At 49.4% G+C, this 20,657-nt stretch overlaps 2 protein-coding genes, 5 non-coding genes and 1 pseudogene across 7 annotated transcripts; all 8 read left to right on the top strand.

The window, feature by feature from the left end:
• The first annotated feature begins 8,496 nt into the window (after positions 1-8,496).
• On the top strand, positions 8,497-8,569 carry TRNAM-CAU (transfer RNA methionine (anticodon CAU)). Its single transcript has one exon. It is a non-coding gene; the product is annotated as a tRNA-Met (tRNA).
• Positions 8,570-9,006: 437 nt separating this feature from the next.
• Positions 9,007-10,447, top strand: LOC149351424 (uncharacterized; annotated as a pseudogene).
• A 3,253-nt stretch (positions 10,448-13,700) lies between these two features.
• TRNAM-CAU (transfer RNA methionine (anticodon CAU)) lies at positions 13,701-13,773 on the top strand. Its single transcript has one exon. It is a non-coding gene; the product is annotated as a tRNA-Met (tRNA).
• Positions 13,774-15,119: 1,346 nt separating this feature from the next.
• TRNAM-CAU (transfer RNA methionine (anticodon CAU)) lies at positions 15,120-15,192 on the top strand. The gene has a single exon. It is a non-coding gene; the product is annotated as a tRNA-Met (tRNA).
• Positions 15,193-15,328: 136 nt separating this feature from the next.
• Positions 15,329-15,401, top strand: TRNAM-CAU (transfer RNA methionine (anticodon CAU)). The gene has a single exon. It is a non-coding gene; the product is annotated as a tRNA-Met (tRNA).
• A 192-nt stretch (positions 15,402-15,593) lies between these two features.
• LOC149351420 (uncharacterized) lies at positions 15,594-17,231 on the top strand. Its single transcript, XM_089577020.1, has one exon. The coding sequence runs from the start codon at positions 15,594-15,596 to the stop codon at positions 16,773-16,775; it is 1,182 nt and encodes a 393-aa protein (XP_089433146.1). The 3' UTR covers positions 16,776-17,231.
• Positions 17,232-19,189: 1,958 nt separating this feature from the next.
• On the top strand, positions 19,190-20,425 carry LOC149351419 (uncharacterized). Its single transcript, XM_089577019.1, has one exon. It carries the CDS (start codon positions 19,254-19,256, stop codon positions 20,391-20,393), a length of 1,140 nt encoding a protein of 379 aa, XP_089433145.1. The 5' UTR covers positions 19,190-19,253; the 3' UTR covers positions 20,394-20,425.
• Positions 20,426-20,475: 50 nt separating this feature from the next.
• Positions 20,476-20,548, top strand: TRNAM-CAU (transfer RNA methionine (anticodon CAU)). Its single transcript has one exon. It is a non-coding gene; the product is annotated as a tRNA-Met (tRNA).
• Positions 20,549-20,657: the final 109 nt, after the last annotated feature.

The raw sequence follows: 20,657 nt of genomic DNA, 5'->3' as shown, positions 1-20,657 counted from the left end.
AACGTGTACGCTTGAAGTCCGTCTTGGGAACACTTCTGCCACAGTGAAGTTCTTTGTGGTGAAAAATGGGCGTCAAGCCATACTTGGGCTAGAAGCGAGTGAAGCTCTGGGGCTAGTCCAGCGTAGGGTATGTGCCGTAGACAAGACCGCAACTGATGACCTTCTGAAAAATTTCGGGCACATATTCCAGGGCCTCGGGTGTTTGCAGCAGGCGTACAGTATGGTCTTGTCACCTGAAGCGATACCAGTAGTGCAACCAGCGCGACGAGTTCCGGTGGCGCTAGAAGAACCCCTTAAAAAAGAACTTGACAGAATGGTACGTGCTGGCATCATTGTGAGGGTGAACGAACCTACCGACTGGGTCAGCCCCCTAGTTTTGGCAAAGAAGATGGCACGCTAAGGGTGTGTATGGATCCCAGGGCTATAAACAAGTACATAAAGAGGCAGCATTTCCCGCTTCCTAGGCGAGAAGATTTGGAAGCCCGTTTAACAAATGCCCAGTACTTCAGCTGCCTTGATGCAAATTCGGGCTATCATCAGATACCGCTTGATGAGCGGACTTCGAGGATCTGCACTTTTTCTTCGCCGTTCGGGAGATACCGTTTTCTTCGGCTGCCCTTTGGCATTTCTTCCGCACCAGAGGTATTTCAACAGAGTATGAGCCAAGTCTTTGATGGCCTGCCCGGCGTACTGGTATATATTGACGATATTTTAGTATGGGGTTCCAGTAGACAAGAACACGATGAGCGGTTGATAGCAGCGCTAAAAGCCGCCGAGAAAGCCGGCTTGACTTTCAACATCCAGAAGTGCAAGTTTAGGGTGAAAGAAGTCAGATTCCTTGGCGATATCATAGGCCGAACGGGCATATCGCCTGACCCCAAGCTGATCAAAAACTTGGTGAATATACCAACACCAACGTCCAAGAGTGACGTTCAGCGAATGCTGGGTGTACTTAATTACTTTGGTAAATTTGTCCCACGACTGTCCGAGCGAACAACGCTTCTACGTGAGCTTATCAAGACGCGCTCAGAATTCCAATGGACAGATAACCATGCGCAGGAGTGGAAAAAACTAACACAAATCCTGACCACCGCCCCCCTTCTTGCAATCTTTGATCCGCAACGAAAATCCAAGATTACCTGTGACGCATCAAAAGACGGCGTTGGTGCAGCATTACTGCAAGACTACAGTGGTGAGTGGAGGCCCGTAGCATACGCATCTCGTGTTTTAACGCAAGCCGAGAAGAATTATGCCCAAATTGAGAAGGAAGCACTTGGGATATGTTTTGGCTGCGAAAGGTTTCACGAGTTCGTGTACGGTAGAAACGTGCTTATCGAAACGGACCACAAACCGCTGGTAGCGATAGCACGGAAAGAAATTGCTGACATGCCACCACGAGTGCAACGATTCTTTTTGCGTTTGCTAAAGTACGACTTTGTCTTGCAGTACATTCCAGGAAAACATCTCGTTCTCGCTGACATGTTGTCACGGTCAACAAAGGATCAGGTCGAAGAAAAAGGTGGCACAACACACGACGTTGAGGTTCACGCCGTCCAGTCCTTGGGCTACATGGTGACCTCCGAAACGCTGCGGTCGCTACAGCTGGAAACTGCACAGGACTGCTACCTCCAGACTGTGATAGCATGCTTGGTGGACGGGCAGCCAGTGACAGGTGAACTCAAGCCATTTTCGCACGAACTCTCTGTCGTTAATGGAGTAGTGCTGAAAGGCACTAAAGTCGTCATACCGAAAAGTATGCGACGAATCATGTTGGAAAGAATTCATGCGGGCCACCTTGGGATGCAAAAATGTAAGGAGAGGGCTCGGAAACTTATTTTTTGGCCTGGTCTGAATGGCGACATCACTGCCCGTGTGGAAAGCTGTGCAACGTGCAGAAAATACGCGTACAGGCAGCCAGAAGAACCCTTGCTAATGCGACCCGTTCCAAAATGTGCTTGGTACAGGGTTGGAGTAGATATCTTTTCCTATGCGGGCAAGTCGTACGTGGTTGCGTATGATGCATTTTCAAATTTTCCCGAGGTCGCCACGCTCGACAACACAACTGCGGAAACCACGATCGCAGCCCTTAGCGCCATGTTCGCCCGGTATGGTATACCAGTGGAAGTATGCACGGATAACGGACCCCAGTTCTCGAGCCATGAATTTGCCACGTTTGCCAGAGCATATGACTTTCATCATATAACATCGAGCCCCCGTTATCCGCAGTCGAACGGCTTGGCGGAAAAAGGAGTGCAGATCGTGAAGAGGATCCTGAAAAAGACCCTCGACGCCCGGGAGGACTTCTGGCTTGGTCTTCTTGCATATCGCTCTACACCGCTGGAAGATGGGCATTCTCCGGGTGAGCTTCTTCAGCGAAGGCGACTTCGTTCTAACCTTCCCGACTTCGGCAGGGTGACTCGTACTACAGTAAGGAAACGCCACCAAGCCAGGGCTGGACAGCCTTTGGCAGCACTACACAGAGGCTCAACGGTGCGACTTCAGGATGCTGCTGGTTGGTCGCGTAAAGCGAAGGTCGTTGCTGAAAGCGCTCCAAGATCCTACTTGGTACAAACCAAACATCAACGTATGCTGCGGCGGAACCGCCGGCATCTGCTTAGGACGGCGGAGCAGTACACCAGTGAAAGCGACGACGACACTTGTTCGGGTTCTCAGCCCCGTACACAGCAACCTACGACACCAGCTGAATCAGGTGCACAATCCTCTAGAGTGGCCTCTGCTACAAACGGTGAGGAATCTTCTCGACCAGCAAGTGGATACAATTCTCCGTCGAGCATCCCATCGTCGCCCACCGTGAGAAGATCAACTCGGACCTCCCGGCCCCCACAGAGGCTACGCTATGACGAACACTTTAATCAAGTGCCCTAACTGTGACTGTTATATTGAAGTGTCTCATTTTGTTCTTTCCCGAGGGAGGATGTAACGGACACGTGTCGTGTTCGTATCAGTGCCGCGCATCAGTTATTGCATCGCGCCGATGCGCAACAGTAATGCGCAGTAGGTTACAGCGTCCCGCTCGGCTCGCCCAGAACGCCGGCACGCGTCCCGCTCGGCTCGCCCAGAACGCCGGCACGCGTCCCGCTCGGCTCGCCCAGAACGCCGGCACGCGTCCCGCTCGGCTCGCCCAGAACGCCGGCGCGCGTCCCACTCGGCTGGCCCACAACGCCGGCAAGCGTCGTGCCTATAAAAGCTGTGCCTTCAATAAACAGTGATTCTTTCTTGCACTGACCATGCTGCTGTAAGCGTCGTCCCTCCGGCTGGTTACAGCATGAGCCATGTATGGGCCGTCACATTCAAGGAAGCCGAAACAGTGAAGAAGATTGCCAGCATCGGTGAACTTCGTGTGAAAGAACGGCGTTGCCTGGTGATTGACCCTTGTAGCGCCTGTGATGCCTCCCCTCCTGCCTAAGTGGATTAAGACAGCGAACTTCCAGGACCGTGGGACCATGGTCGCAGCGGCGAAGGTCAAAGATCGCCGAAGGCTGAAGATGCGGCGACGATGGCGGCGTTCCGTGGCCGAGTCGACCCTCGGGTCAACGAACAGAGTGGTGGTGTGATGAGTGAAAGACAGCAGTGTTTAATTACTGAGCCTCTACCCTCTCCCATCAACGGAGCTGCGAGAGACCCCCACAGCCCGACGCCGCCCCAGCCGTGGGTGGTACCTCCGGAGTCCACGTCTGCTCATGCTATTGGACGTCATCCTTCGAACTATATTCCCCAGACAGGGATCTGGGGAATCCGTGCGTTATTTAACGGGTGATGTTTTGAGGACTCCAGTGCACTCCCGTTAGCGAAGCAGTCCTCATCCACTGAGAGTCCCTCTCAGTTGCTCTTCTGTAAATCATGTAAATAGCCTGTATAAAGTTTTCGTTTTCATCTTAACCACATCGCCGACTTCCTCGTCCCTTCTCCGGCCCGATCAGGCTACCCCGATCCCAACACCCTGCGAACCAGGACGTGCGTTTGAAGCTGCACTGGCTGCTCTACAACGTGCCTGACGAGGACGCGCGTGTCGCCTTCACGCCGTACGGAAAAGTCTATGAAGTGGCCCGAGAGCACTGGCGAGTACAAGGCGTGTCGGAGAAGGGCTCAACCACCAGACTCATCACACTGAAGTTAAAAGCTGGCGTGAAGCTTGACGACTTGCCGCATCAGCTCAACGTCGGCAGGGAGCTAGCGCTGGTTGTCGTCCCGGGCAGGCCTCCCTTGTGCCTCCGCTGCAGAGGTACAGGCTATATCCGCAAAGAGTGTCGGATATAGCCCGGTGCGGTGCCTGCCGACGGTTCGGACATGAAGACGGCCAGTGTGCTCGCAGTTACGCGAGCATTGCCGGTCCCGGGAACAGTGAAGACTCTTCTGAGTTGCTGATGGACGAGGCGGATGCAGAGGAGGCAGCCAGGGCAACTGGAAGTGCAAGATGCCGGGCTAGTTGGTAATCCATGATGAAATAACAGCGCAAGGAACGGGACGAAAACACGAAGGAAGAAGACACAGACAGCGCCCGTGTCTGTGTCTTCTTCCTTCGTGTTTTCGTCCCGTTCCTTGCGCTGTTATTTCATCAGGGCAACTGGCCATGTTTTAGCTCAAAAGGCACCTTCGCTGACGCCTCTATCGAAAAAGAGTTCGACGACGAGCAGTGCTGTAAAGCCTAGTGAAGATGTGGGCCTTGAACCGAAGCAAGGAAGTGTTGACAAGGCGGAAGACGTGACGAAAGCCGCGGCCGAATCTCCGGAGAAAGTGGAGGCTATCAGCACCGATGCCATGGACTTCAGCCAGGAAGCTGCCGGTCTTCCAGCCGGGAAACGCTCCCATGAAGAGAGCGTCTGCGAGAAGCCGCAGCCTTGTGTGGGTGGTGTTAAAGGTGAGGTAGCATGGTCGTGCGCCGGAGAGGGAATGAAGGAGGTCGGAGACGAGGATGCGGGAAAAGACAAGGAGAGAAAACTTTATACAGCAAAATTTACATTATTTACAAGTGAGCTCGGTAACGAGACGCTCACTGCTGGAACGCTGCATGAGGACAGCACATGAGGAGACCATCAGATGAAAAAGCCCCGATGAAAAAGCCCCTCGGCCGTACCGCTGCCGAGGTTTTAAAGAGTTCCCTGTCCCTAGGTTCCCTAGATGGGGGCCGGGCCTGCCGAGGAAGGAAGTTCTCAGTGGCACCAATCACAAACACACACACACTCCCGAGGGATCACCGCCGTCACGCGCTGGGAGAGGGGGAACGATGCCATCCACGTAGCACAGACGCCGGAATGTCCACGAGCGGCGTTCCCGCGCATTTCATGCGTTCGAACGTGCGTTCGCACTCGGTGTAGGGGAAACGCTTGCTCAACCGGGCAGACGGACGCGGCTTCCGTGGCAATCCAGGCGCTCACCCAACGCGCGTCTCGGGGTTAGTCGGCGTTCCGCTGCAGCCATGCCGTTTTCTTCCCCACGACGAAGGCGAAACGTAACAGTGGTAATGAGCCGCCGCCTAAAACATCGGGGATTCCACGCTCCACGCTGAAGCCCCGGCCGAACATCTCGGCCGAACCCCGGCAGGCGGGGAAACCACCTCCGTAGCTGCTCAATGAGGTTTCGTGTTTTGTTTTTTCCTTGGTTGTCGTGGGAAGTACCCAGCAGATAGTGTGCCTTGGTCCGGAAAGGCTGGCGAGAGACATTCGTGTGGTTTCCCGACGTCAGCACTCGGATTCCTGAATCAACGGCCATGTACACTGCACACTGAGTTAGAAAATGTTGCACAATTTTGTAGAGTGGGCGGTGTACGCCAAAGGCATTTTATTCCAAGTGCAGTGACCACTACGTGACAATATAGTCGCTGTCCAGGAGACGAAAATAGAAAGTGAGGAAGCTACTGATCGTATGGTGTCCCACTTTCGTCCAGTCTTCAATGTTTGTGTTTGTCATTCTGTTAGCACCTCGGGCGGGTGCGTTATTTTTATGCGCAACAATCTAGGCATTATTGTAGAGTCTGTTTTCGCTTGTACCAGTGGACGTCTTCTTGTCGTGGATTTTACTTTTTCTAATGTGTGTTGGCGAGTTATCTGTGTGTATGCACCAAACGTTGAAGCCGAACGCCAAGAGTTTTCAATCGCCTTGAATATTATTTTGTTTGTGACAGAACCCTGTTGGTGTTGGGTGATTACAACTGTGTTTGTGTAGCGGCGGACCGTATGAAGCGCCTGCCGGTGCGCGAAAAAAGTGCTCAATTATTGAATAGTATTGTACGTGACCATTGTTTAGAAGACATCGGCGAAATGTTTACTTACGGTAATAGCCCTCAATATACACATTCCCAGTGTGACAGCCATGCTAGATTGGATAGGCTGTATGCGTCTGCGGAACTCGTGCATCTCTGCATGGACTATGATGTTCAGCCTGTTGCATTCAGCGACCACTGCCTCGTAATCGCAACCTTTGGTGAAAAAAAAAAAAAAACATACGCCCTTTAACTGGCACTTGTGGAAATTTAATGCTAAGCTGTTGGAAGACGAAGATTTCATAAATGAAACTACAAATAAACTGCACAGTTTACTAGAGACGCAGACTGACAGCTTGGCTGTTCAGTGGGAAGGTTTCAAAGAATGGGTGAAACGTAAAGCAATAGAAAAGAGTTGTCTTAATAAGCATAAAGAGAAAGAAAAGGAAACTGAATTGAAGGAGCAGTTAAAATTCCTGACCTGCATGGAAAGTTCTGAGCCCGGCCTTTTTTTGAAAGAATTGAGAGGAGTAAAAAGCCAGCTTGAACAAATAGACACAGACAAGTACAAAGCAGCCGTCATTCGCTCTAGGTCTGAGAAATTTTGGTCTGGTGAAACGCCGACTAAACGTGCTTTTTCCGACGAAAAGCGTTACATTCGCCAGAAAGAAATCGCGCAGGTAAGACACGGGACTGAAGTTTCTAGCGACACGAAAGTTATCCAGAAGGTTATAATGGACCACTTTAACGGCATTCTCGGAAATAAGCGGGAGATGGATGAAGCATTTCTGGTTTATTTTTTGCCCCTATTGCCAAGGCTTGAGGATGAAGTGAAGGTGCGCCTTGAGATGCCAATTAGTGTCGGAGAAATTGAATCCGCAATAGATGAATTGCAAAACGGAAAAGCACCTGGCCCAGATGAACTAAGCGCCGATTTCTACAAAGAATTCAAATGCATGATAGCTCCGTTTCTGCTCAATGTGCTCTCTGATGCGTACGAGCGCAAAAAAGTTCCACTATCTTTTACTACATCACACATTGTCCTGATTCCCAAAACAGATGACCCGGAGAAGCGCTTGTTGGTGGGCTCTTATCGGCCGATAAGCCTCACAACGTAGATTAAAAGATATATATGAAAGTTCTAGCAAAGAGATTACAGGGCGTAATCAGAACATTGGTTGGGCCACACCATACTTGTGGCATCAAAGGACGGAGCATCGCGACAAACATACACGTTGCACGTAGCATACTGGAATGCAGTGAAGCCCTTGGGGTGCGCATTGCAATGATTCAGTTGGACCTTCCGGCCACCGAGCGTGAGGCACTTGCGCATCATGGGCTCCCAAGGAGTGCTCCCAGTCGCACCAATTTGTTTATTCCTGTCAAAGGTTGTGGCCTTGGTCTTGTTCATTTGTTTTTACGCCAGGTTGTATCGCGATTTATGTTCCTCCGTGACCAGTCGGACAGTTTTTTGCGGACTGTTATTCAGCTGCGATTGCAGAGGCTGCTTCCTGAAATTGTGGTGTCTTCGAGTGAGAATATGCGTGGTTCCGTCGTGGGGTACATGAGAGAGGTTGTACTCTCGTTCAAGCTTCTCCAAGTGCGGTTTTCTCTTGACTACTTGTGTAAAGTTTCAAATAAAAAGCTGTACAAGGAATTAGTGGTTGCAATGATGCCAATTCCTCTTTACCGAAGCCTGCACCGTGGGAGTCCAGGGCAGGATGTTTTAAAACGAGTTAAAAGCATGCCAGTTAATCCATCTATGAAAACGTTTTTCTACCAATTACATTCAAATACGCTCCCTGTTAAAACATGGCTGAACGAAAAGGGGATTTTTGTCCCCTGTACAACTAACAGTATCCTATGCAAGAAGCCCGAGACAATAGAACACGTATTCCTGGAGTGTTGGGACCCCATCTTTCACTGGGACGTCCTCCAAAGTACTATCAAGAAAGATCTACCCCTGGACCCCTACGGTATTACATTTTTGCCAATTCAAAATGAAACAGGAGTAACCTATGACTTACTCATGCTGCTCAGCCTCCACAGCTTGTGGAAAACCAGAATGCAGGTGCGGCATGCTGATGTAAACGTGCGTTTTGTGCGAGAAAACTTCATTGCAAGTTTCGTGTGCCTGAGAGAAGTATACCGAGCACAAGCTGAACAGCCTGACTGGCTCTCTGTACTAGATGACTTGGCTGTATTGAAAAGTTTTTAATCACCCTTGTATCAGCCGCATTGGGTTGCGTGTAAAAATCGGCAATAAAGAAAAAAAAGCCTCGGTAGCGCAGTAGGCAGCGCGTCAGTCTCATAATCTGAAGGTCCTGAGTTCGATCCTCACCCGGGGCAAGGCGGTGTTGCTTTTTTCTTTAGCCCTGCTCTTCATCCATGGTTGGTAATAGTAACGAGCATTGCGTATATTCGCCCCGCCGCGGTGGCTCAGTGGTTATGGCGCTCGGCTGCTGACCCGAAAGACGCGGGTTCGATCCCGGCCGCGGCGGCCGAATTTCGATGAAGGTGAAATTCTAGAGGCCCGTGTGCTGTGCGGTGTCAGTGCACGTTAAAGAACCCCAGGTGGTTGAAATTTCTGGAGCCCTTCACTACGGCGTCCCTCATAGCCTGAGTTCTTCGGGACGTTAAACCCCAATAAACCAACGATTGCGTATATTCGCCATTACTGAGCAGGCTTCTACCCTCGGCTTGGGCCGTTCGAGAGAAGAACTCATCCGCCTTGGTAGCGCAGAGGATTCGACTTCCGGCCACCGAGCGTGAGGCACTTGCGCATCATGGGCTCCCAAGGAGCGGTTTCAGCGGCTCAGCCGAGCCGCGGTATCAGGAGTACGGAAAAGCCGAACGAGGATTACCAGCTGGTTCTGCCGCATCTGCCCACAGGTTCGACTGTTTTGAATACTGTTTTTTTGCATGGCGACATCGATGGCAGGCCGTACCACGTGGAACATTTTCGTGACGCTCTTGCGCGATTATCACTGCTGCCGGAAGGGGCGTATCGCATGAATCACCTTTGGGCAGTAACATTCAAGGATGAAGAAGGGAAGCAGAAGATACTGCAGGCCGACGCATTCAACGTCAAGGAGCACCGTTGTGTGGTAATAGGGGATATTCAAAATTTCGCAAGTGCGCTTTCTCACATAACTATGTTGCCCCAAACAAGATGGCCGACTTCGCTATAAAGGAACTACGTGGGCTACAGGACAAGCGCTAAAGGTGTGGATAGAATGTAAGAAACGTATTCTGGAAGAATCAAACAACCAACCAGTCTTTCTTGCTTTGCTTCAGCTGGAAACGCATGGTCAGGCATCTTGTTTGGGGCAACATTGTTATGCGGGAAAGCACACTTGCGGAATTTTGAATATCCCCTATTGACCCCAGCAACCAGTCCGTCCGGCTGAAGCTGTTTTGGCTGCTGTACGGTGTGCACGACGATGACGTGCGGAACGCGTTGGCGCCATTTGGAAAAGTTATTGATGTAGCCAGAGACAAGTGGAAGGCGCAAGGCTGCGTCGACAAGTCTTCCACAACGCGGACGGTCACGCTAAAACTCAAGGTGGGCGTCACTATCGAGGATTTGCCACATCAGCTGCGTATCGCTGAGGACGTCGCACTTGTGCAAGTCCCTGGCAGAGCGCCTTTGTGTCTTCGGTGCCATGGAACCGGTCGCATACGCCGAGAATGCCGTGTGCGGCGTTGCGGACTGTGTCGTCGATACGGCCACGATGAGAGCCAGTGCGTGCGAACGTACGCGAGCGTTACACGCCCGGTCCGGAAGGATGAGGCGGCAGAACACCTGATGGATGAACTAGACGCCGCAGAAGCCACCCTAGAAGGCAGTGAAGAAAACACTGCAAAAGATACGCCCCGTGAGAACAAGGCGGGGGAAAGCTTAACGGAAAAACCTGCGGGCGGAACACTACGCCTGAAGCCCCTGCATCGACATCCGCGGAGAAGAATGAAAACGATTCGACGGCAAGCGAACCTTCAAACTCGAAGGATGCCACTGTACGCGAAAACGAAGACGCCGAGATGGCCCTGGCTTCCAGCACGCCTGCAAAGCGGGCACATGAGGATACCGACGAAAAGACCAACGAAGATGGGACGGGAAACGACGAACCTCCTGCAAAGACCCTTCCAGTTCGTCGGTCCTCCTTGAAACCGAAGCCTAATGTGACTCCAGACCGCAGGACTACGTCAGCAACGCCTCCGCTTTAGCGGGGGCGCTGCTTCGAACGCAGCAGTGGTGTCCCGGTCAGTGTCTGAATCACCTTCCTGCTTTTGCGACGGACTGACACCATGACTTATTGTAATAGACACGTGAGCACCATGCTGGGCGATTTCTACATGCTTTTAGATGGCGGTCAACCCCGAAAGTAGACTACGCGTGGCGACGCTGAATGTGCGAGGCCTTTCAGCGCGCAGAAGGCAACAACAGCTGAGTAGTCTTTTGTTAGAAAATGATATCGATCTGTTGGCTGTCCAAGAAACAAAAATCGAAAGTGAAGAACAAACTGAGCGCATGGTCGAAGTTTTCCGCAATAGGTATAATGTATGCGTTTGTCAGGCTGTGCAGAAGTCGGGGGGTTGTATAATTTAATCCGCAGTGCTATTGCTGTTGTTGAATCCGTGACGACGTGTGAAACGGGACGATTTGTTGTCTGTGATTTTGTTTTTTCTGGAATGCCATGGAGAGCTGTATGTGTCTACGCACCGAAGAGATGTAATAAACGCGAATCTTTCTTTAAATTTGTTGAATCATGCATAGTTTGCGAAAGGCGTGTTTTATTGCTTGGAGACTTTAATTGTGTCTGCAGACCGGAGGACAGAAGAGCGAATCGAGTCGTTAGGGACATAAGTGCTGAATTGCTCTTACAAATGGTTAATAAAAATGAGCTAGAAGACATTAGCATTGTACTGACACCTGGGGACCAAGCAAAGTACACGCTCTTTCAAGGTGGTTGTCACTCAAGACTTGATCGCATATACTTTCCGGTTGAGTTGGCGCCAATTTGTTGTAGTTACCAGACGCAACACGTAAGCTTTACTACCATTCTTTGGTTATGGTCACCATTGGCAGGAATGAAAAAGCCGCAAAATTCAACTGGGGCTTATGGAAATTCAATGACAAATTACTTCAAGATGAAACATGTGTAGCTAAAACCAAGGAACACCTCACGAACGTGTTGCTGAGCACATATGAAAATTTTTACAGGAGTGGGAACAATTTAAGTGCGACCTTAAAGTCACTGCGATAGGTAGAGCGTCCGCACTCAGGAACAAAGAAAGACAGCACGAAAAAGAGCTTCATAGCTAGCTAGATTACATGCTTAGTACAGAAAGCATTAAGCCGGGACTGTTTACAAACGAAATAAAAGAAACAAAAAGTAAACGAAGTGTTAGACGAGGAAAGGTACCGCGGCGCGATGATAAGAGCGCGTGCCGAGAAGCTCTGGCAAGGGGAAACACCCACGAAACGAGCGCTGAGCGATGAAAAGAGGTACGCGGTGAAAAACGAGATAGACAAAATTTGTTATCGCAATGAAGTAACCACTGAAAGGGCATTAGTGGAGCTTGCATTCCCGGAGTATTACAAATCCTTGCTTAGCCAGAAATTCAATGGCATCGACAGTTTCACAACCAACTTTCTACCACTCATGCCTGTCGTGGATGACGACGTAAAGCAGGTGCTTGAGAGACCTATAACTGTGGCAGAAATTGAAATAGCAATAGAAGATAAGATCATGCATAGTCACTGCTGTCTCTGCTGTCACTGCTGTCTGTCGCCGGCTTCCAGGCCTCGTCAAGCTGTTACTACAGCTTTTTGCCTGGGAGACCGTCAACATTGTAAAAATGTTGAAAATAAAGGTGAATTGAATTGAAAGGTGAATTGAATTGAAAGAATTAAGTCCCAGTAAGTCGCCTGGGCCGGATGGTCTTGGGGCCGCCATATACAAGTTCTTTAAGACCGAAATGGCTGCTTGTCTTGAGCGCGTGATAGCTGAATGCTATGACCACAACAGGAGCCCTCCATCTTTGAGGCTGTCTCATATAATACTAATTCCAAAAACAGAGGACCCGGTTAGGTTACTCTGCGTCGAAAACTACCGCCCTATAAGCCTAACAAATGTTGACTATAAAATCTACATGAAGGTGCTAGCAAGACGACTACAAAACGTCACTACATCATTAGTAGGTCCACACCAGACATGTGGCATAAAAGGCAGGACAATTTTTACGAATATTCACACAGCAAGGAGTGTCCTGGAATGCTGTGACGCAATGCAAGACCGCGTGGATATGTTGCAATTAGATCTGCACAAGGCTTTCGATAGGGTTGGACATGACATCCTGTTCGCACTTTTAGAGCATGTAGAGGTCGGATCTGTCATCACTGACAGTGTGAAAATGGTTTATAAAGAGTGCGCTGCAAAATTGGTTATAAACAGGGGTTTGAATGAAAGCATACCAGTGCTGTCCTCTGCCCAACAGGGCTGTCCATTCTCGCCCTTCCTATTTGCACTTTATCTGGAGCCATTCTGCTTAAGGCTCCTTACGAGACCAAATATTCGAGGGTACACCTTTTTTGATGCCGAAGTTAAGGCCTTAGTCTACGCAGGTGACATCGCTGTGTTTTGTGCCGACCAAGACAGTGTGCGTGTAGTTGCCGAAGAAGCTGCGGAGTTCTGCAGGGTAACTGGAACCGCAATAAGTTGGTCAAAATGTTTGAACTGTGTCAGCCGCGGTTAAGCGGGGAGAACGTATTTATCTCCCCTACTAAAACCCCACAAGTTACACGGAAGAAGCTGTATAAGCATCTCGTCCAAGTGTCTTTGTCGGTACCTGTGTATCGTGGTGTGTATAATTTGGGTCCTGAGCGCGGTGTTTTAAAAAGGGTCAAAGAATGCCTCTCCGAGCTGCAGCCAAGACGTTTTTTTTTCAGCTTCATACCGGCACGCTACCAGTGAAGCCATGGCTTAAAATCAAAGGGCTGTTTGTGCCTTGGAATGTTAACTGCCTTATCTGTAAGAAACCGGAAACCATAGAACACATATTCCTTGATTGCCATGACACAGTGTTCTTGTGGGACATCCTTCAGCGAACTTTGAAAAAGGAACTGCCGATAACGCCATTCGGGATTCGCTTCTTGCCGTGCGCCGAACCTGGGGGCGTGCCTTGGGACATGCTAATGCTGATATGTATGCACAGCATTTGGAAAACACGAATGGATGTAAGGCACGAACACATTATTGTACGCCCTGCTCGCCTGTACTTTTTAGAAGCTGTGAAGTATTTACGTAATGTCTTCCGAGCCCAGAATGGTTCCCCTGAATTGTTGCCTGTCTTGGAGCAGCTGGCTTCATTGGCTCTTTTAATCATCGTGCACTAGACAAAAGAACTAGTGCTTTTAGCAACGTGAAGTTCTTTTATTGTGTTCTGTTTGTTTTTGCCAAGCCGGTAATAAAAAAAAGTCTCGGTAGCGCAGTAGGCAGCGCGTCAGTCTCATAAGCTGAACGTCGTGAGTTCGATCCTCACCCGGGGCAAGGCGATGTTTTTTTCTTTAGTCCTGCTCTTCAAGCATGAATGGTAATAGTAACGAGCATTGCGTGTATTCGCCATTATTGAGCAGGCTTCCATCCTCGGCTTGGGCCGTTCGAGAGAAGAATTCATCCGCCTCGGTAGCGCAGTTGGCAATCATGACACTGCGTTCAGCGTAGGCACATGAAAATCAAAGGCAATATCCATGATATGGCTGTATATGTAAATATCTGGTGCTTCCTGAGCCAAGTTTTCTTTGCAGGACAGGAACCGTGAACCCAAACATGAACTGAGGGTTCAAAAAAGGTTGTTTTAATCAATAGGAGGATAGAACAGGGTTTTCGCTACTTTTGTGTGGGATTCGTCTTTTGAATCCATGAGGCGTGATAACCTTTTTCGGCCTGTAAGCGCTGGCGGCCTTGGTCTAGTTCACCTGCATGTCCGACAGATAGTGTCACGTTTCATGTTTTTCCGTGACACTACACACCCAATAGTACGTTCATTCCTGCAAACAAATTTAGTTCATGTTTTACCCAACCTCATTGTGTCTTCCAATGTTTGTGACCGTCCGTGTTTGTGGGGCATAATGCAAGAGGTGTATTTGGCTGTCCGTTTCCTACTTGTTCGTTTTTTTCCTGAGTTCCTTTTTTTAGTGTCGAGGAAAAAGTTGTATAAGGATTTGATTAGTATGCTCTTCCCTCCGCCCATGTACCGCTCTCTGTATTTTGGTTTACCGGGGCATGACTTACTCAAAAGAGTACGTAAGATGCCAGTCTCGCCGTGTACAAAGACCTTTTTCTTTAAGTTACACACCGGTACGTTGCCCGTTAGAACATGGTTAGAGAAAAAGGGCATTTTTGTGTCTACCGTTAATTGCCGCCTTTGTGATGAACCAGAAACAATTGAGCATTGTTTCATCAGTTGCAAAGATGCAGTACTCTTCTGGGATATCCTGCAACGCACATTTAAAAAAAGAATTAATCTGACTCCACATTCTGTTCGCTATCTCACTGCGCTGACATTTGTTGATGAACCCCTGGACATGTTCTTTCTGATTGGACTGCACGGCCTCTAGAAAACCCGCATGATGGACAGACACTGTGAACCTGTTTTGTCTACAAAGGATCACTTCAGTCGAATGGTTGTTCATCTAAGAGACGTGTATGCCCAGACTGAGTACGAACCGGAGTGACACTCACTATTAGTGATGTGCTCTGCATTGCCCCTTTTCTAGTGCATGGTCTTTTCAATATGTATTGTTTAACACTGTTTTCATAATGGCTTGTATATAGTTCATGTACATAGAACATTACATCACTGTAATAAATACCATGTTGAAGAAAAAAAAAAACCCTCGGTAGCGCAGTAGGCAGCGCGTCAGTCTCATAATCTGAAGGTCGTGAGTTCGATCCTCACCCGGGGCAGGGCGGTGTTTCTTTTTTTTTTCTTTAGTCCTGCTCTTCATCCATGGTTGGTAATAGTAACGAGCATTGCGTATATTCGCCATTACTGAGCAGGTTTCCACCCTCGGCTTGGGCCGTTCGAGAGAAAACTTCATCCGCCTCGGTAGCGCAGTAGGCAGCGCGTCAGTCTCATAATCTGAAGGTCGTGAGTTCGATCCTCACCCGGGGCAAGGCGGTGTTTCTTTTTTTTTTCTTTAGTCCTGCTCTTCATCCATGGTTGGTAATAGTAACGAGCATTGCGTATATTCGCCATTACTGAGCAGGTTTCCACCCTCGGCTTGGGCCGTTCGAGAGAAAACTTCATCCGCCTCGGTAGCGCAGGAGGAATTCGGCTTCCGGCCACCGAGCGTGACGGACGTGCGATGACGGGCTCCGTTGGAGCGGCTACAGCGGCCATGTCTGGCCGCGGAAACAGGATTTTTGCCTCGGAAGATGACTATCAGGTGATTCTGCCTACCCTTCCTACAGGAAATGTTGTGTTAAACACAGTGTTTTTGCACGCTGATGTGCGGGCCCGCCCCTATCGGGTCGAAGATTTCAGGGATGCGCTGGCTCAGCTGATGCTGCTCCCCGAGGTTATCGCCTTGGGGGCGTATCGCATGAGCCATGTGTGGGCTATTACTTTCACCAGTGCTGATGCGGTGAAGAAAATTCTTGCTGCCCGGGAAGTAAAAGTGAAGGACCGCCGCTGTCTAGTTATTGACCCGGCAAACCAAGACGTCCGCGTCAAGCTACACTGGCTGCTGCACAACGTGCCCGACGAAGACGTGAGGGTAGCCTTCGCCCCGTACGGCAAGGTGAGCGAAGTCACCAAGGAACGGTGGCGCGTCCAGGGTGTCGCCAGCAAGGGGTCGACGACGCGCTTGGTTTCATTGAAAATGAATCCTGGCGTGAAACTGGAAGACCTCCCTCACGAAGTCAGGGTTGGCGGTGAGCTGGCTCTCGTGGTTGTACCGGGCAGAGCTCCGCTCTGTCTGCGCTGCCACGGTACTGGGCACATTCGCCGTGAGTGCAAAGTTCCAAGGTGCGGCGCCTGTCGCCGTTACGGACATGAGGATAGCAGCTGTGTACGCACGTACGCGAGCGCTGCCGTCCCAGTCAACAATGACATCTCGTCCGAGCTTGTCATGGACGAGGCTGACGCGGAAGACGCTGCAGCAGAGGCAGGCGACGGAGCGGAGAAGGAAAAATCCCCGGCTGTGTCGACTCCTGGAACATCCGCAACCGCGGAGACGCTCAGCAGTAAGCTGCAGCAACAGGAAGCGCCGCCTGCAGATGTTAAGACGTCAAAGAGCGAAGTCCTCTCGGGGAGTGGGGCGTCAGTTCCCGTCGTTCCCCAACATGCTGAAAGCATGGAAGTGACGGATGCGTCAACCAGCAACCAGGGAGGAAAGCGACCGCACGAGCACAGTGCGAACGGAGAGCCTAAGGCGAGCGAGGGCGACGAGCCACCCCCGAAGACTGTTGGTGTGAGGCGAGCGACGCTGAAACCGCGGCCGAATATACCGGCCGATCAACGAGCGGCGGCTAAGCCGCCGCCTTAGTTGAGTGAGTGCGTTGTGTGTGGCTTCTGTGGACGCGAGATGGCCTTTTTTGGTGACGGACTGCATGGGCTGGGTCTCCAGTCCGTACGCATGAGGCAGAGGTGCAAGAGACGTTGGAATACCGGCACTGTACCCATCGAGCACCATGGACTAGGCAAGTCGCCCTCCGCCGTCGCTTTGTGTCCTCAGGTACGCACCATACGGCTCCTGTACTTAAACTAGATGGCTTCGACACCTGTTGGAGCGTTGCGCATTGCAACAATTAATGTCAGGGGACTGGCTTCTAAAAAACGTCAGTACCAACTAAGCCGGTTGTTCCTCGATAATGACCTCGACATAATAGCCGTCCAGGAGACCAAAGTCGAAGGACAGGAACAGACGGACCGTATGGTGCAGCCTTTTACGACACGTTACAATATTTGTGTGTGCCATTCGTCTGGCACATCGGGGGGTTGTGCTGTCTTTATTAGGAATTCCATGGGTATTTTCGAACAGAATTTAACTGTGTGTCAAACTGGCCGTTTGCTTGTAGTTGATTTTCTTTATTGCAATTTACTGTGGAGGATCATATGTGTGTATGCCCCTAACAAAGAGAACGAGCGCGAGGGATTTTTTGAGCGTCTTGAACAATACGTATGCTGTGAGCGGTTAATTGTGCTGTTGGGTGACTTTAACTGCGTATGTAAAGCAGAGGACAGAACTACAAAAAGACTTGTCCGCGACAAAAGTGCGGAATTGTTGAATTCGCTTGTACACGAAAATGGTTTAGATGATGTTGCTGAAGTTCTGTCGATAGCATCAAATTTTACTCACTTTCAGGGCGAAAGTCACGCGAGATTGGACAGAGCGTATGTGTCCCTTGATCTTGTTCCTTTGTGCAACAGCTACGAGGTGAAAAACATGTCTTTTACCGACCACAGCTTAGTTGCGTTTACCCTGGGAAAAAAAGAAAAGAAATCTCGTTTCTCGTGGGATCTTTGGAAGTTTAATGCACAGTTACTCGAGGATGAACGTTTTGGTAGTAAAGTTAATGAATGTATTAAAGCATTGCTATCAGCAGAGCCTGGGAACTGGGTAATTAGATTGGAAGATTTCAAACAGCAAGTGAAAATGAACGCGATTGAAAGAGCAAGCGTTATTTGCCATGATAAACGTGTTAAAGAAAAAGAACTACATTGCCAACTTGACTTGCTCGTAAGCCTGGAAAGTTCCCAGCCGGGAAGATATAAGAAAGAGATAAGAGAAACAAAAAGTAAACTTGAGATTATCGAAAAAAACAAGTATGCAGCTGCCGTGATAAGGGCGCGTGCTGAACGTCTCTGGCTTGACCAAGTGCCTACTAAACGCTCGCTGAGTGACGAAAAGAAGTATGCGACTCAAAATGAAATAAAACAAATTAGGTACAGAAACGAGGTAACGAATGATAGCAAGATGATTCAGTTAGCTTTTGTTGAACAGTATAGGGAATTGTTTGGGCGCCGTCAGCTTGAAGAAGAGGGCTTTACAGAAACGTTCTTGTCTCGTATGCCAAAGCTTGGAGATGAAATAAAACAAGGGCTGGAGGTACCATTCAGCGTAAGCGAAGTGGGAAGAGCGATCGAAGAACTGAGTACCGGAAAATCTCCTGGTCCTGACGGCCTAGGCAGTGATTTTTATAAGAGTTTCAAAGCCGAACTCACTTATGCTCTGCACTGCGTCTTCACTGAAATGTATGAAACAAAGAAAATGCCGCCGTCATTTAAAACAGCACACGTGGTTTTAGTGCCCAAGAGTGAAGACCAGGCTAAACTGCTGTCCGTTGGGGCTTATCGGCCGATAAGCCTGACCAACGTCGACTATAAAGTGTTTATGAAGATTCTTGCCAATAGACTGCAAAAGGTTATAAAGGACCTTGTAGGGCCGCACCAAACGTGCGGTATTAAAGGTCGCACCATTGGAACGAATGTGCACATTGCTAGAACTGTACTTGAATGTTGCGATGCGTTCGTGGGACGAGTTGCCATGATGCAGCTTGACTTGGCGAAGGCCTTCGATCGCGTGTCACACGAAATTCTTTTCGCCGTTCTAGAATATGCCAACGTCGGCTCTGTAATATTACAAGGTGTACAGATGGCGTACGAAAACTGTGTTACGCGTATTATAGTGAACAAACAGCTTACTGAACCTGTGCCTGTCTGTTCCTCGGTCAGGCAGGGCTGCCCGCTCTCGCCTCTGCTCTTTGCGATCTATCTTGAGCCTTTTCTGTTATCGCTGTTACACAATGATGGGATCTGTGGTTTCACTCTTCAGTCGGTGCAAGTAAAAGTGCTTGCTTACGCTGATGATATTGCTGTTTTTTGCGCGGACCAAGAAAGCGTTAAAGAAGTTGTCAAAGTTGCGCGGGCCTATTGCAAAAAGACTGGGTGCGAAGTTAACTGGGATAAGTGCATTGGATTTTGGCACGGTGATTGGGAGAGCACACCCGCAGTGTTTGCTAACATGCAATGGACGACCTCCCCTGCGAAGTATTTGGGGGTACCCTTAGAGCACTATAAGAACAGTACAGAGTTGTGGGGTGAGGTAACGCAGAGTGCAAGGAAAAAAGCGGATGGATGGAAAGGACGTGACCTTTCTGTTTTCGCGCGTGCAAGTGTGTGCAATGTATTTTTGATAGCCAGAATTTGGTATTTTTTGCAGTTTTTGCTCATCACCAGAGCAAACGTGCAGAAGCTGCATAGAGTGTTTGCTGTTTTTATTTGGAGCTCGAATTGGGAGCGAACTAGTCGAGCTAATTTGTTCCTACCGGTCAAAAGAGGTGGCCTTGGACTTTCCAACTTGTTTCTGAAACAAGTTGTCTCAAGATTTTTGTTTCTACGTGATCAAACCGATCCTTTGTTGCGCACAATGTTGCAGGTGCGCTTAGGAAATGTGTTACCGGAATTTGTTGTGTCCAGTTTCCCAGCCACGAATCGTGCTGTAACTGGGTTTTTACGTGAAGTTGTGGCTGCCTTTCACATTTTGAGCTCTCATTTTTCGACTGAATATCTGGCTGCTGTACCCAGGAAAAAATTGTACAAGGATTTGTTAGATATCTTTATACCTGTACCCTTATACCGATCCTTTTACTGCGGAGGCCCAGGCAAAGATGTGCTAAATCGAGTTAAGAAGATGCCGGTAAGACCGAACGTCAAATCCTTTTTCTTTAAATTACACTCGGGTACCCTCCCGGTGAAAACATGGCTAAACGATAAAGGCATTTTCGTACCATGGAACGTCGACTGCACACTGTGCAAAAAACCCGAGACCATCGAACATGTCTTTATCGACTGCTGGGACCCGGTTTTCCACTGGGATATCTTGCAAAGAACTTTAAAAAAAGAGCTACCTGTTACTCCATATGGCATCCGGTTCCTGCCTATAGAAAGTGGCGAAGTGCCATACGATATGTTTATGCTACTGGGCCTCCACAACATCTGGAAAACTAGGATGGCGGCTAGGCACGCAGACGCAAATGTGAAACCAGTCAGGGAAAACTTTATAGAAAGTGTAGTTTCTCTGAGAGATGTTCTCCGCAGTCAACCTCAGCCACCGGACTGGGTGGCAGTTATGGACAAATTGATCGAAATGAAAATGTTTTAATCCGTCGCCTTAGCCAAAGTCTGGCTAGCGACTTTTTATGACTGCGCATGTATTGTTTTCCGGCAATAAAGAAAAAAAAAAAGCCTCGGTAGCGCAGTAGGCAGCGCGTCAGTCTCATAATCTGAAGGTCGTGAGTTCGATCCTCACCCGGGGCAAGGCGGTGTTTATTTTTTTTTTCGTTAGTCCTGCTCTTCATACATGGTTGGTAATAGTAACGAGCCAACGCCTCCTCTATTTTTATAATGCCTGCCGAGTAGGGCCGAT

The sequence above is a fragment of the Amblyomma mixtum genome, chromosome 3, assembly GCF_055824585.1.
Source record: "Amblyomma mixtum isolate Tamu chromosome 3, ASM5582458v1, whole genome shotgun sequence".
Taxonomy (NCBI): Eukaryota; Metazoa; Arthropoda; class Arachnida; order Ixodida; family Ixodidae; genus Amblyomma; species Amblyomma mixtum.
The sequence above is the reverse complement of the archived record's forward strand: the minus strand, read 5'-3'. Positions and strand labels throughout refer to the sequence as shown.

What these genes read in the sequence shown, in the direction of transcription:
- LOC149351420 (XM_089577020.1), top strand. Translation starts at nt 15,594, where the DNA reads ATGACGGGCTCCGTTGGAGCGGCTACAGCGGCCATGTCTGGCCGCGGA.
- LOC149351419 (XM_089577019.1), top strand. Translation starts at nt 19,254, where the DNA reads ATGCAATGGACGACCTCCCCTGCGAAGTATTTGGGGGTACCCTTAGAG.